The sequence below is a fragment of the Puntigrus tetrazona genome, chromosome 12 (genome assembly GCF_018831695.1).
Source record: "Puntigrus tetrazona isolate hp1 chromosome 12, ASM1883169v1, whole genome shotgun sequence".
Lineage (NCBI taxonomy): Eukaryota > Metazoa > Chordata > Actinopteri > Cypriniformes > Cyprinidae > Puntigrus > Puntigrus tetrazona.
Window position 1 is genome coordinate 8,652,840 of NC_056710.1, and position 15,555 is coordinate 8,668,394.

Genomic DNA, 15,555 nt, shown 5'->3' on the forward strand with positions numbered 1-15,555 from the left:
CCTACTTTCAGGTTTTTAAAAATCTTTGCTTTTTTTACTTTATATAGGTTATGTAAAGAAGTTCTCATAAAGATGAGGAAATATGGAGACTGCTAAAGTAAAAGCGTAATCAGGAATTAAAGTAAACATTAAAGTATGATGTATTGAATATATATATATATTATGCAGAATTAAGCAAAAACTAATGTCAAAGCATAGGTTGAGATGTTGGAAGCGAGCAGTTTAGTGACCCTTAGAGGGAGCAGTACATCAAAAAAAAAACTAGACATAGAAAGCAATACAAAAACACTTCAAAGGGATAATACATTTTTTTTATGTACACTTTTTACCGTTTTATAATATATTTTATATTGCACAAAACATTGAGTTTGGCACATTCAAGTACATTTAACAATACAAAGATTATAATAAAGTGTGCTTTTATCTTTAGCCATTTATTTACTTTTATAAAGCTCATAAACCAGCAACTAGTTATTGGGCAATTCTACAATGAAACAGCTACTTTTCTTTATCAGCTTATAAAATCACACATTTATTTATGTCCCTGTTAGGTAGACGAGAACAGCCGGTTATTATTATATATAGATAGATAGATATATAGGCTATGACTTATTATGTCTGCTGACGTCTTATGGCCCAGATTACAATAAGATTTACTTTACAGATCTTTCTCAGAAGTCATAAATGAAACAGATCATAAATATCTGAACTGTCAAGATTATTGTTTGATGTGATAAATCATTATTGAGGGAAAGCACCAGGTACATGAACTTGCATAAAAGTTTAAGAGTGTGGCACATTCAAGTACATTCAAATAAAAAAATGATAAAGTATGCAAAAAGTGCTTTTATTTTTATGCATTTATTTACTTTTTTAAAAATTGTTTTAGTAGAAAAGCAACAGATTTTAGTATATTTTATACAACCAACAAATATATTAAAATATATATAATAATATATAAAATATAGACATGCAAATAATAACAAATCATAACATACGTCAGAGAAATTTATGTATTTCCTGCTCTCAGCTGGGAACACAAACACGACAGGTGCTTCGTGATTGCTTTTATGATGCATCCGTTTATCACAGGACGAGGGTTTTATGACTCAACCTTTGTCCTTCACTCCTTCTCACCATCCTCTGTTCAATAGACCCTGATAGCTTCAGTTGCTTTAACATAAATGTGAGTATTAACATATAGATTTATATACGCATATAACAGCTTCTCTACGAGACTATTAATGAGTCCTAAACTTTCACTCTTACTGACAGTGTCTATATAGCTATACAGACAGCTATATAGACAGCACAAAAAAACTACAAAAAAACAAGAAGCATTCTGGCTGGAAATGTGCCATAAATGCTGTCTATGTAGGCAGCACATTAGGATTTGAGACACGACTACTGACTGTGTTGTTCATTAACACGCTCAGGTGAGAGCAGAGTGAAAGCGTGTCTGTGTAGGACAAAAGACTAGCTTGGATAAAAGTATTTCTGTTTTTCCTCTGCATTTCCATAGAAGAAGTCTTCTGGATTTATCTCAGAAAAATGCTGGACAACTACCAACACGTTGCGATAAAAATTAATTTGAAGTAAACATTTTTATGACCTCAAAGGCCTAAAGACTTTTTTATTTTTTGTCTTTTTGTCATTTGAATATGGATTACCGTATCTGGTTGTTTGCATGTCTATCATGGATACTCCTAAAGCCAAGTCACTTGATGAAACAGTCTTGCTTCAATGGAACACTTCTGATGAATGTTATTTTACTGGATGACGATGTGTCGCCCTGGAGTATCAATTTTGTGAAGCCTGCAGTGCTGAGCGCTGCTGGAAATGATTCTGAGATCTCTGAAGACGGTAAGCCACGATCCCAAGAAGAAAGACTTTAAATTACTATGACAGTCATTTTAGCTTAATAATATTCCCAGTGTTACTGGTTGTAATTGCATTTTTACTAGTAACAATTCAATTACATTGCTCTCTAAATCACTTTTTACTAGTTACGATTAAAAATTATGAATTAAAGGGCTCTGCAGTTGCATTCTTACTAGTAAGAACTGAATTAGAGAGCTCTACAATTCAGCTCTTACTAGTAAAAATGATCATTAGAGAGCTTGCTATAGTAACAGCTGAATTCTGGAATTCCCAAATTGAACGAGAAAGCTCTGCGATTGCATTCTTGTTAGTAACAATTCGGTTAGAGAGCTCTCTAATTTAAATTTTATTAGTGAGAATTACAGTTAGAGAGCACTTTAATCCAATTTCTACCAGTAACAACTGAATGAACCAAATTAGAGAGCTTTGAAATAGCATTCTTACTAGTAACAATATTCTTACTAGTAAGAACTCAATCACAGAGCTCCGCAATTAGATATATTTCTACTGTATTTTACTAGTAAAAATTTAATTACAGGGCTCTGTAATTCCATTTTTATTAGTAAGAAAAGCTCTCTTTTCAGAATTGTTACTTGTAAAAAGTTTATTAAAGACATAGATTTAGAGAGCTTTCTAATTGGATTAGTTACTAGTAAGAATTAAACTGTAATTGATAGTACTAAAAATTAACTTGTAGATCAATTAAAAATGAATGAAAGTCAATGGAGATGTATGGCAAGCCGTTTTAGCTTAAAATACTCCCAGCGTTACTCGTCATAATTGCCTTTGTACTTGCAACAATTCAGTTAGAAAGCTCTACTGTTAAATTCTCACTAATAACAATGCCAATTCCAGAGCTAGTAACATTTCTAGTAATAAATTCTAGTAACAATTATAATTAGGCTCTTTAATTATTACCAGTGAAAAGTCCAATTGCAGAGCTCCCTAATTCAATTCTAACAATGCCAATTAAAGAGCTCTACAAATTAATTTGTCTCCATTGTCTTCCATTCATTTGTAATCGCAGAGCTCTACAACAGAATTTTTACTAGTAAGAATTACAATTAGACGGCTCTTTAAGTAATTATTTACTAGTAAGAATTCTGTTTAGAGAGATTTCTATTTCAATTGTTAATAGTAACATGTTTTATAATAGTAAGCGCTTTATTGTTTTTAATTTTTTTACTGAGCTCTGTATTTGCATTTTTACTAGTAAAAATTAAGTTAGAGACGTCTATAATTGGAATTGTTATTAGTAAGAATTTAATTATAGAGCTCTTTTATTAAATTGTTACTAGTAAAATTTATTATGTTACATTAAATTAAACTTTATATTGACAGTCAATTGTTATGTTAAACAAAAGAAATTTTATGACAACTACCACTATTTAAATATGAAATGTAGTTCTGAAATAACCATGCAAATTTTAAGTTGATATTATAGTTTTAATAATTTGTTTTTGTTTTTTCTAGAGGTGAATCCTCAATTAGATGTCAAATTCAGAGGGTTTAATACCATTTACTACTTGCAAAAAGGCTGTACCAGTAGTGCCTGTGAAGGGATTGAAATTTTAAAAGATCTTGCGGTCAGTTCTGGTCTTTTTAATTCCTTTGACATACTTCATTGAAACTGCACGATATACAAAATATCTTCCGACTTTTGGATTGTTGTGATTTCTTTCTAGAATGCAGGGGAGGAGGGATGTGCTCTGCTGGGACCAACCTGTACTTATGCCACTTTCCAAATGGCTGAGTATGTAAAATTGAACTTTTACTGATCTTTGTCTGTATTTCTATGTTTTCTTGCTTTAGATCATGCTCTAGATCCTCTGAAGATCCTCAGGTCTACCTAGCCTTAGATCTTTAGAAATCCATTTCAAATCAATTATTAATACTGAAAAAGAGCATCTAATTGTATTAAATTTGCATTTGTTAGTATTTTGAATCTTAAAAAAATAAATTGATTCAAAGACCTATTTTGATATCTTGATTAACATACAATAAGATCATAATATTAACTGTGTTTTATTGAATATCACATAAGTTATTAACTCAAATCTTTTGAAGTAGTGGATACGGTGTATGTTTGTTTACTTTTGACCAGATACTTTTGACCAACTAAATCAAAAAATAAAATATATGCTGAAAATATGCTAAATTTAATGGCTGAAAGTTGGGAAAGTTAGTGTAAGATTAGAAAAATAGTCATAAAGCAATCTTTGTGCCATCTGAAACTGAATTTACTGCTGATAGAACGTGATATGTGAGTGAAAACTTTTGTAGCCTGGAGATCGGTCTGAACCTCAACATGCCCATCATCTCAGCCGGAAGCTTTGGACTGTCTTGCGACTACAAGAGAGATCTGACTCGACTTCTGCCTCCAGCAAGAAAAATCTCCAGCTTCTTTATTAACTTTTGGACTTTCAATGATGATATTAAGTCTGAATGGAAAACAGCATATTTATACAAGAAACAGAATAACACAGAGGACTGTTTCTGGTGAGTATTTTAGTTTTCAACAACTGAAGAGATATTCTCATACGGTATGGTACCTTTGTATGATTTTGGGTCTTGTCTGTAGGTACATAAATGCTCTTGAGGTGGCTCCAGGCAACTTTTCCTCTAATTTAGAGAAAATTGTGGTTCTGCGAAAAGAGGATGAACTCAGTGAAGCTCTGGGAAGCCAAAGCCGGGAGAGTAACTGTGAGTCCTTATTTTATTCGAGTACTAAAGAAAAACAACTTTTAGTTTGTAAATGCATACATTTTGCTTATGCAAATGTATGGCTTTAATGTGCGCCTCTGCTCTAAAATCTTTCAAAGTCTGATAAGTTTCAGTGCAATATTGTTATTTATTTATTTATTGTTGACTTGATTTCTGTTTTACAGTGGTCATTTTATGTGGAACACCCGATGACATCATTGATCTGAAGAACGGCACTATGGACTCTGATCATGAAATCGCTTTTCTTCTGATTGACCTTTACAAGTCAGTCACCTCTTGCTTCCTTTAATCTATATAGCTAGTAATGTGTTTCATATGTATTTTCATAAATACGCATTAATCACTGTGCTGATCTCAAAAAGCCTGATTTAAAAAGTCTAAAACCCTGAAACAATACCAACTTTTTCTCACAGCGACAGATATTATTATGAGACATCTAATGATGCTATGAAAAATGTCCTGGTGCTAACAATGTCCAACACGAGACAATACACCATTGACACTTCTGGTAACAACACGGTGGGTAAAGTTTTTATTTATCTCCTATTTCCATAATCGCCATAATGGTCACAATCTCGGCATTCATTCTGTCCCAGAAGTCACATTATATTTCTACACTACATACACTATATGAACAAAAGTGTTAGTCTGTTCATTATACTCACATTGCATTCTTAATACAGATAATATGGAGTTGGCCTCCTTTTTTGGCGCTAACATCTTCTACTTTTCTGGGAAAGCTTTCCACAAGATTTTGAGCCAACAAATGAAGATAGAATAAAATATTTTTTTGGGTTTAAAAGCAGAGGCTTGGTTCTTGACTTTTATATATAATATGTTCATGCATACATAGCAGAAAGCCGTCAAATGAATGTCAAAATCATCAAAAATGCAAACTTTTAAAAGACGTTGGCGGGGAAAGAGTTAAAGTACTGAAATCTGCTTTGTACCTTGGAAATACACTGATAACCACCAAATGCAGGTGATGAAAAAGTCACATGATGAACCAAAGCCCATCACAAACAGCTTTTAAATATGAACACATATATAGAAGGTGCTCAGTGTCATTCACACATCACGGTGAGTTACACTGAAACATGCAATAAAAATTAATTTAACAACCTTGCATGTATAGCATACAACCCTAATAAACAACTGTGATAAGAGAAAACTAAGGAGAAACATAATTATTTCAAAGAAAAAACGATCAAATTCAAACTAAATTTGAAATGGAATGCAGGACATTCTGGGAATGTCAGTTTATGGGTTTTACAGGAATTTACTGTTAACCATTTAACATCTTTTTACTGTAACATTTTCACTGTTTCTTTAAAATAAGTCATGTTTTACAGTGTAAAATGGACCCTTCAGGTACAAACCTATACCTTTTAAAATATGTACCGCCTCCAGTGACAGCTTTTGTACCTGTATATCTGAGAGTGCATTTACAGTTGGCTAGTGAATATCTAGCAGAAATTACATTTCATGAACTGTCTTTTTTTTTTTTTTTTTACAATTGTTTGGAAATGCAGACTGCATGGCTCTGTGCTTAATTTTATGTGCTTGTAGCAATGAGTCTGATTTTCTGCTGTTTTTAATTAATACCTTTAAGCAAGGATCTATTACATGTGTGTATGAATGTGATAATAAAGACATTTACAAGGTTAAAAAGATTTTTATTTAAAATAAATGTACCACTGCTGTTTTAAAGCATTCTCCATTGAATAAATAGAGTACACAATTTTACGATGATTAAAAACCTCGCAAACTTAAATTTACAATAATTTTGTATTTTCACACTTACTACTTTTCACATGCATAATTTTGTCATTTTTCACACAATAAATATAGACTCCTCTTTGTTTAGGTAGTCATGGTTTTCAAATGAAATAATTTTTATGATAGACTTTATAATGTTATGTAATATAAAAACATCTATAAATAGGGCAGATTTAAACGCTGTGTTCTCGCGTGTTAGTTTGGTCATTTTCTAGAGCGCAACTGCACATTTTGCACATTCGCATAATTGACGTTCCCCTGTTACGGATCTAGAATGACTAATTCTCATCTTCTCGCTGTTTTGTGCGCAGATGAATGATTATATTGCAGCATATCATGATGCGGTGCTGCTGTTCAAACAGGTGATGAGGGCCGTCTGGAAGAAGCCGTCCTCAGAATTTCAGGATATGGACTCAGTCAGCATGAACTACTTCAGAAATGTGTCTTTCAAAGGTAAAAAGCTTCAGTCGTTTCTTATAATATTGGACAGGATAATACAAACCTGAAAAACCCATCCCACAGGTATAGCAGGAGATTATCAGCTGGATGAATACGGGGACAGGGATCTCATATTTTCCTTGATCTACACTAACAACAACAATAAGGTACGTCACAGATTTGCGACGTATTACTTTATCTGTGGAGCTGTTGAGTGATTATTCATTAAAACCGACTTCTTTTGTACTTTAGTACAAGATTCTTTATGAGTTCAACACATCCACCAATGACACACATCTCAGGGACAGCAATCCTTCCTTCATTTGGCCTAATCTCCATCTGCCTGAAGACCAACCAGATCCCAAAAGTATAGAAGATTCCATCAAGTTAAATCATCAAGCTTTATTGTACGATACGAAATAAATGCGCTATTGTTTATTTAAAAACATTCATTTTTGCAGACTTTCAAGGCGACATCATTGTCATAGTATTGTGTACTGCTGTTGTGGTGATCATGGGTACACTTGCCTTCATCTTTTACTGGTAATACATATATATTTTTTTATTATAATTTTTTGTTCTATTAAATGTAGCAAGATATTTACTATTCTTTGTATATATTTTACAGGCAAAACAGGCATTACCGTCACATGCAAAAAAGATGGTCTCACATTTCCTGCGAGCTCATTATGCCTTTAGAGTCGTATGAGTGGAATATGATCAGTCTGAAGGTGATGCGCTGACATCAGTGTTTGTTATTTACTTTTATACTAAAATGTAGCATTTTTTAAGTATTTCTTGTGATTTAGATCGAAGAAGACTCTACACAAAATAGTAGCTACTACCTACGCCGTGCACGTTATGATAAAAAGGTACTGTAAAAATTCAAATTTTACTATCTTACAAATGATTTAATTACTCTTGGTTTTTGTGATAAGGTTTTTTGTTTATAGATAGTCATCCTTAAGGAATTAGGGCTTTCAGATGAAAACCTCACTGAAAGACAGAGGATAGAGCTCAATGCGGTACTGAGACTTCATTCTGATATCGAATCGTTTTAATCACTGGCATTGAATCATTTTATTGCACTGAACCGATTGTTCACAACCGATATCATAACGCCACTTCCATTTCAGCTATTGAACATTGATTATTACAACCTGACCAAATTTTATGGGACAGTCAAATTCGATAACGAGTATTTTGGCGTGTTTGAATATGGAGAGAGGGGATCCCTTAGAGTGAGTATTAAAATAAACTTCATATAATGAATTAAAGGTATCTTCAATTAGTGCAAACACTATAATAAGTTTTCATTCATTCTTTTAGCATGCGCTCAATGATAAGATTTCCTACCCAGAAGAGACCTTCATGGACTGGCAGTTTAAGATCTCGGTCATGTATGACATTGCAAAGGTAATGGAATGATACAGGTGTTTATAACCTCATTTAGAATGATTTATTGGGTGATTTATTGCATATAGCTGTGCATAGAGAAACCGAGCAATAGTTCACCAAAAAATTAAATTGTCCAAGATTTATACATGTTCGTTTCTTTATCAGACATGAGAATAGGTGCCTTCAGAATTAGAGCTTAAACAACTGATAAAAACATCACAATAATCCACAAGTACTCTATCTATAATATCTCTCCAGTGAAAAATCATCTATCGGACCTTTTCACTGTAGAAAGCGTTGTTATGGATTATAAATGGTTTAAAGGTAATGATTATTTCAATGGTTTTTTTTTCCTTTTTGCTTCATGAAACATTAACTGATGGGCTTGAGTCATGCTGACTGTGTATCATTTTCAGAAAATGTAAATTTTTCGGTGAACTATTTCATTCCATTTAAAGTGTATTTACATATGTGCCTGTATGGTTTAAGATATGTTATACATTTATAGTTATGTATACTGTACTAATCTAGTTTGTCACATGAACTCTTTGCCCTCCTGCAGGGCATGTCTTATCTCCACGCAAGCAACATTGCAGTCCACGGACGTCTTAAATCGACTAACTGCGTGGTTGACAATCGTATGGTAGTGAAGATTGCAGACTTTGGCTTCAATACAATTCTCCCTCCCAGTAAAGGTGAAAGGGTGGTTTATTTTTGTCACAGAAAAGAATCTCAGATATTTCTACACCGTTGTATTAAGCAGTAGTTATTTGGTAAACCATTTCCTTAATTTCCCCACGTTTGTGTTTCCTCTTGTCTCAGATCTGTGGACAGCCCCTGAACACCTGAGGAAGCAGGGAATCTCTCAGAAAGGAGACGTGTATAGTTTTGCTATTATTTCCCAGGAGATCATGATGAGAAATTGCACGTTCTATACAAGCGCCTGCTCTGATCGTACTGGTGAGACAAAGATTTATGTAAAGCTGCATAAAAATACACATTCACCACTGACACCTACTGGTGATTTCCCATCATGCATAACCTCAAAAGGATAGTTAAGCCAAAAATAAAAATTCTAAACTCAATCATTTCTTCACCCAAAAATCAAATATTATTAGCAAATATCAATGCTAAAGTGTTTTGTAATACAATATAAACACAATAAGTACATAGTGCTTGTTTTTGATGTAAACACAAGTTAAGGCCACCTAATATAAAGTGTTGACCATGCTCTGCTAATAATGCAACAGATGGATCTGAGATCCAAATATGATATAGGAAATATCAATACCAATAATCTCTATTTTTCTCTTGAAATGCACCGCATTATGTTACATACTTAATAATATATTACTGACACAGTGTATTGTAGAATTCCTATTACCAGCAGCGATTACATCAAAGAATTGTTTATTTGACTCTGCTCTTTTCAATGAAGCGCTTGACTTGGTTCATATAACCTTTCTGACTCATGAAACCGAGAATCATTTTCTGAGCCTGAGAGCTAATAGGATACTGAATGACGCAATCGGAACTTTAGCTACATGTCGTACGCATGGTGTTTTGTTTAATAATTAAGTTGATTTTGTCATTAATTTACCTTTTGACTAATAGTGCATGTTTAATAGGACAGATTTGGAAAATGTGTTTTCGGTTTAGGCGAACAATTCCTTTAATTAATTGCACTTTTTTATTTATTTCTTCTTTTTTTTTTTTCACCAGAGAAACTGGCCAGAGTGCAATTCCCAAGTATGACCTCCTCTTTCTTCAGACCTGACCTAAACTTTGAGAACACTAGCGAAAGAGAACAAGAGGTATGTATGCGTGTATCTAAGCGTAGGCCTATTTGTTTGACTCATACACAAATTGTTATTTGTAGTAATGGCACGCAGCCAAATAATCATTCAAAGCAAGAAAAACATACACTAGACTGCAGTTGGAAATGTGCTAAAAGCATTCAGTTTTTATGATCTTGCATTATATGAATATGTATTTGTGCATTCGGAATTTATTATAGTTTTAACTATTGGTCCCATATTACTTTTACTTGTTTCTCCAGGTGTGCATGCTGATCAGAAATTGTTGGGATGAAGACCCAGACAGAAGACCAGACTTCAAAAAGATAGAAAATACTCTATGGAAGATTGTCAGGTCACCTTTACATGCTTTTGTCCAACCAGTGAAAAATCCTACAGAGATTGTAACCACGCAGAACATTCAATGAACACATTAGACCATTAGAATATATTAGGACCATCCAAAACTCACAATAGATAATGATTCCTGGTTTGATTTTGAATAGTCTGGACAACCAGGAACACCAGAGCTACATGGAGAACCTGATCCACCGGCTGCAGATGTATTCCGTAACCTGGAGCGGCTGGTTGAGGAACGAACAGCTCTGTACAAGGCTGAGAGAGACAGAGCGGACTGCCTGAACTTCATGCTTCTGCCAGGGTCTGAACACAACATACAGAAAAACAATGCAGAAACTTAGTAGATTCTTATTATGCACAATATATCAGTAACATATTGGTTATTGGCCAGTATATTTTAAAATTTTTACATTTTAGTTTACCATTGCTATCACCTAAAGCTTAATTTTCTTGATCTCATAAAAAATACGTACCTCTGTGGCCTTTTTGTGCAACGCCATTTTATGTACCTTACTGCACGAACACCAGAAATACATGGAGAACCAGGTTCAATACATGACTGCACATATTTTTATTATGTGGTATTGCTGTGTTTTTATTACATTGCTTTAGTTAAATATTACAAGGTTCAGAATTCCAAATATCCGGGGACTGTCTGAAAAGTTAAGGCTCTATCATTTGCCAATATGCCTGAATCCAACCCTACACCTGCCTGATAGTGTTTACAAATGCAAAACTCATATAAAAACACAATTGTTGAAGCAACCGTTGCCATTTCAACTGTCTTTTCACGAAGATTTGAACAGTTTTGTGGAAGAGGTTTCAACCGAGCTCCTCATCTCTTTAGTATTTCTGTACTTCGTGAGCTACACAGGATGCGTGATGCTAACGTTCAAAGGCAACACATTTTCAAAATTCCCAGCTTTTTAATATCGTTATGAAGTCATAACATGATATTCTTCGTGTAATTGTGCGAAAATTACGATTTAATAATCACAGCTCTGTCACCTTTTATTCCTTTTCACACTAATGCACAGTTTTGCTGTCTCTAGTGTTCATTTCTTTTGCAAACTGTCCGATGTACCTATCGATTCGTATTTCGCTGCTCGCTAAAAATGCACTGTCTTCAATTAATGCCACGTAGAACACAGGTAGCTCAGTTTAGTTCAATTTAGTCTAGTTTAACAACTGCATTCAAATTCTGTATCCCAGATGCATTTTTAAAAAAATTGCTTTATTGTTATTTAGACAAAATTGTATTGAATTAATGAAACCATCACCGCCCAATGTTTTAGGCCAGTTGTGCGCTCTCTAAAGGAAACAGGAAAAGTGGAACCTGAGCTCTTTGACGAGGTTACCATTTACTTCAGTGACATTGTGGGTTTTACCACACTCTGCCACTTCAGCACACCCATGGAAGTGGTGGACATGCTCAATGACATCTACAAAAACTTCGACAGCATCCTTGACAATCATGATGTCTATAAGGTATTTCAGACACAGTGGGTTTGGTTCATTTTAGTACTAGTAATCCAGTAATTCCAAAGCCACATGTCTGTGTATCTCTTTCAGGTGGAGACGATTGGTGATGCATACATGGTGGTGTCTGGTCTTCCTCGACGCAATGGGAACAGGCACGCGAAGGATATCAGTTGCATGGCACTGGATATCCTGTCCTTCATGGGCACATTTCAGTTACAGCATCTTCCCGGGATACCCATGTGGATCCGCATCGGAGTGCATTCAGGTAATGGCCAGCCATTCATTGTACCTCCTCTCAATAGTGAGTTCTTATAAACTAACAGTTTACCAAGCTTTACAGTATTGCAGAGGGCATTTCTTAAAGACACAGAAGTAAAAAAAATGTTTAATTAAAAGGGGTTAGTGTACGAAAAAATATGATGTTTAAGATCCACAACAAAAACAAAAATGTTATTCTAAAACTTTTTTGTGTTGAAAACAAAAGAGGATATTTTGAAGAATGTTGCTGATAGCCACTGATTTCTACAGCGGGCATAATACATATTCAGCATTAAATTAACACATAAAATTGACATTACATTTTCACCAGATGTCAGTAACAACACAAGTAAAGAAAACAGAACAAATAAGTTCAGAAATTAGGTTTTGTGTAATGAAATGGAGTGACACATGCTTGCAGAAATGTATCTAATACTTCATACAAAAGCCTGTGTTGGTAATGACAGCTTCAAGTGCTATACAATGATGTTTTAGGGTGATGTGGAGTGCTATTTGACCTCCAAACATGGTGTATTATTGCAAGTTTTGTCTTATCTGACCAGATTATATTCTCCTAGTACTTCACAGGCTTGTCTAAATGTTGTGTAGCAAACTTTAAATGAGCTTTCTTCAGCAACAGAGCCTTGCGTGGTGAGCGTGCGTATAAGCTATACGGCCGTTTAGTACTCAATCTTGAGTGCAGTAATATTAATATTTTCTTTGAAACAATTGTATATGCTAATTCCAGGTCTGTGTCATTCCACTTTAGTACACAGAGCTTGAATTCTAAACTAGTTTGTTTTGCTTTCTTTGTACATATGAATTACTTGGATTGTTTCTGACATCTGGTGAAAATTTTATGTAAACAGGACCTTTAGAAATATATTTACAGAGAAAAATGTCAATCTGTTCAATACTTATTTCACTCCCCGTATATTATTTTTTAAGTTTTAGGCTACCAGCAAGTGTTCGGTTATCCAACATTCTTCAACTATATTTGTTCTCCACAAGAAAGACACTCATACGCGCTGTGGCAGAGTAAATGAGGACCAAATTTTATTTTACAGAATGAGCTTATTCTAACACCCGCTTCGGAGTGGAGTCAGGGCTGTGTTTAGTTTCTTTCACCAGAGAGAGAGAGAGAGTGGAAAATAGTTCTGAAAAGTTAATTAATTCTTTTGGTGGAAGATCTCCAGAAAATTATAAAAAAACACGGTTTGTCATATGTCTGTCAAATACGCACAGGGCCCTGTGCTGCTGGTGTAGTGGGAATTAAAATGCCCAGATACTGCCTGTTTGGAGACACAGTGAACACAGCATCTCGTATGGAGTCCACAGGTCTACGTGAGTAGTGCTGCAGTTATTTTGACCTTTCTATATTTATCAAAGAAGCCTGATTTCCACAAATAGGTTAAGCAGCACGACTGTTTTAGCACTGATAATTGGGATAAACTCTTTAACGAATTAGAAAAATTCATGAAGGACTGGAGTAATGGCCGTTGAAAATCCAGCTTTGCCGTCACAATATTGCACTTTTAAAATATATTGAAATAGAAAATCTTACTTCGAATTGCATTACAGTTTTTCTCAATTGCTTTGGTTTATTTTGTGAAACAGTCCTAAGAGTCTCTAAACTGCACGTGCTATTGTTAAACTGTTCGCTGAAACATCAGAACCCTGTTGCATGTCTGCAGAAATTAAAAACTCACCTAAAACATTTAATTCATGCTACAGTGTCAGTCACTTTGCACCAAAATAAAAAAGGTTTTTCGTCAAGCTGTCAGCCAAACTGGTAAAAAAAAAATTATTTTAGATATTTTTTTTTTTACATTTCTAGGGGTACCATCATGTAACCTATATATATATATATATATATATATATATATATATATATATATATATATATATATATATATATATATTGACCTGCGACTGAGACCAAGCTTTCGACACTGTGTTACATTTCTCTCTAGAATTCCTTGATAGTCTTGAGATTTCAGTGTACCTGCAGATTCAAGACACCTGTACCAGGCATGCAAAGCAGCTCTGTGAGAAATCCCTGCTATTCAGTATTTTATTCTACATTGATCTTTTTACCCCAGCACTCCGAATTCATGTGAGTCAGTCAACTATCAACATTCTCCAGCGCACAGATTGCAAGTTTCAGTATGAAAAGAGGGGAGAAACTTACTTAAAGGTGTGTTTACTGCCTCTCACTTTTGTAAAACTGGGTCCAACTTTATATTACAGCAGGTGGAGTTAACTACTGTGTACTTACATTTAAAATAATCATTTGGTACAATGCACTTTTTTTGTACATGCTTGTTTTTACATTGCACTTATATTGTCTAAAAAAACCTTGTAATTTCATCTGTAATTAATGTCTGTAATTGCATTTCTAATTACCCTGTAACCCTTAAACCCACCCTTAAACCTACCCATACCACTAAACCTGTCCCCAACCTTAATAATCGCACCTTAGAAGTGTTTTTTAGTACAATATTAAGACAATAAGTACTTATTTTTTACATAGTAGTTAAGGCCCTCTACTATAAAGTAGGCACAATGATTGTTTCCATCCATGTGATATTTATTGTGACACATAATATCACATATTGTGACATTTATTAATAGCTTGAATTAGGTTTTTATATTTTCAGTTTAAATAAAAAATTTTACATTTTAAATGAAATAGTTTTTTCAATAACACCACTGGTCCTCATATACACTACAGGGTAAAGGAAAAGAAACAACATACTGGTTGACGGGAGTTAAAGGTCAAAATTACAATCTGCCAGTACCTCCAACAGCGTGAGTTTAACATTTTGCGATCTGTATCGATCCTCGTAACTTGACTGTAAATTCATACTTAGATTTCTCCCCCTGGCAGGGAAAACTTCCAGAATCTGCAGCAGGACCTTTCTCAAATGATCAAGATGTGTCTAGAGAAGCGGCCCTCCAGCTTGTGGAAGAGAAAGACCCTTTCAGCACGTCACAGGAAGCTCAGTGTGGAAGTGGAAATGGATTGCACAGAGCAGCCAGAGTATCTCCACCTGGCCACCGGGGACAGTTGCAGCACATACCTGTAAATACACTACTGAACATTAAACACGCTGCCACGTCTGGAGCAGAGCTGGATTTTAGTGTAAATCTCTACAAAATGTAAATACTGTACATTTGGATTTATTATTACAGAGTTATAAAAGTCGTTAACTAGTGCTTTTAAAAAACGATCTGAAACAGCAGTAAGCTAAACGTAATGTAAACGTCATAAATACGTTTAACCATGCAGTGATATTAAACATTCTGCAACAAAGCGCAGCATGTCTAATGTTATTCACCGACTGTTCATAGAGCACGTGAGTGTAACAGTGTGTTTTATACAGGAGATATTTCATTTTCATGTAAATATTATAATAAACACTTCAGACACAGCAGA

The 15,555-nt window shown here is 34.4% G+C and overlaps 1 protein-coding gene across 1 annotated transcript; it reads left to right on the plus strand.

Annotated features, from left to right (window-relative positions):
• The first annotated feature begins 1,161 nt into the window (after positions 1-1,161).
• gucy2cb (guanylate cyclase 2Cb) lies at positions 1,162-15,550 on the plus strand. The gene is given in 28 exon segments (XM_043254243.1): positions 1,162-1,863; positions 3,355-3,467; positions 3,567-3,634; positions 4,165-4,380; positions 4,463-4,584; positions 4,770-4,869; positions 5,019-5,124; positions 6,696-6,837; positions 6,907-6,989; positions 7,075-7,189; positions 7,284-7,365; positions 7,451-7,553; positions 7,632-7,694; positions 7,776-7,847; positions 7,959-8,063; positions 8,152-8,238; positions 8,783-8,915; positions 9,043-9,180; positions 9,943-10,034; positions 10,280-10,371; positions 10,523-10,581; positions 10,584-10,677; positions 11,672-11,864; positions 11,949-12,123; positions 13,362-13,460; positions 14,219-14,313; positions 14,851-14,927; positions 15,007-15,550. Coding segments are annotated over 28 exon segments (3,225 nt in total). The 5' UTR covers positions 1,162-1,661; the 3' UTR covers positions 15,206-15,550.
• The last annotated feature ends 5 nt before the right edge of the window (positions 15,551-15,555 follow it).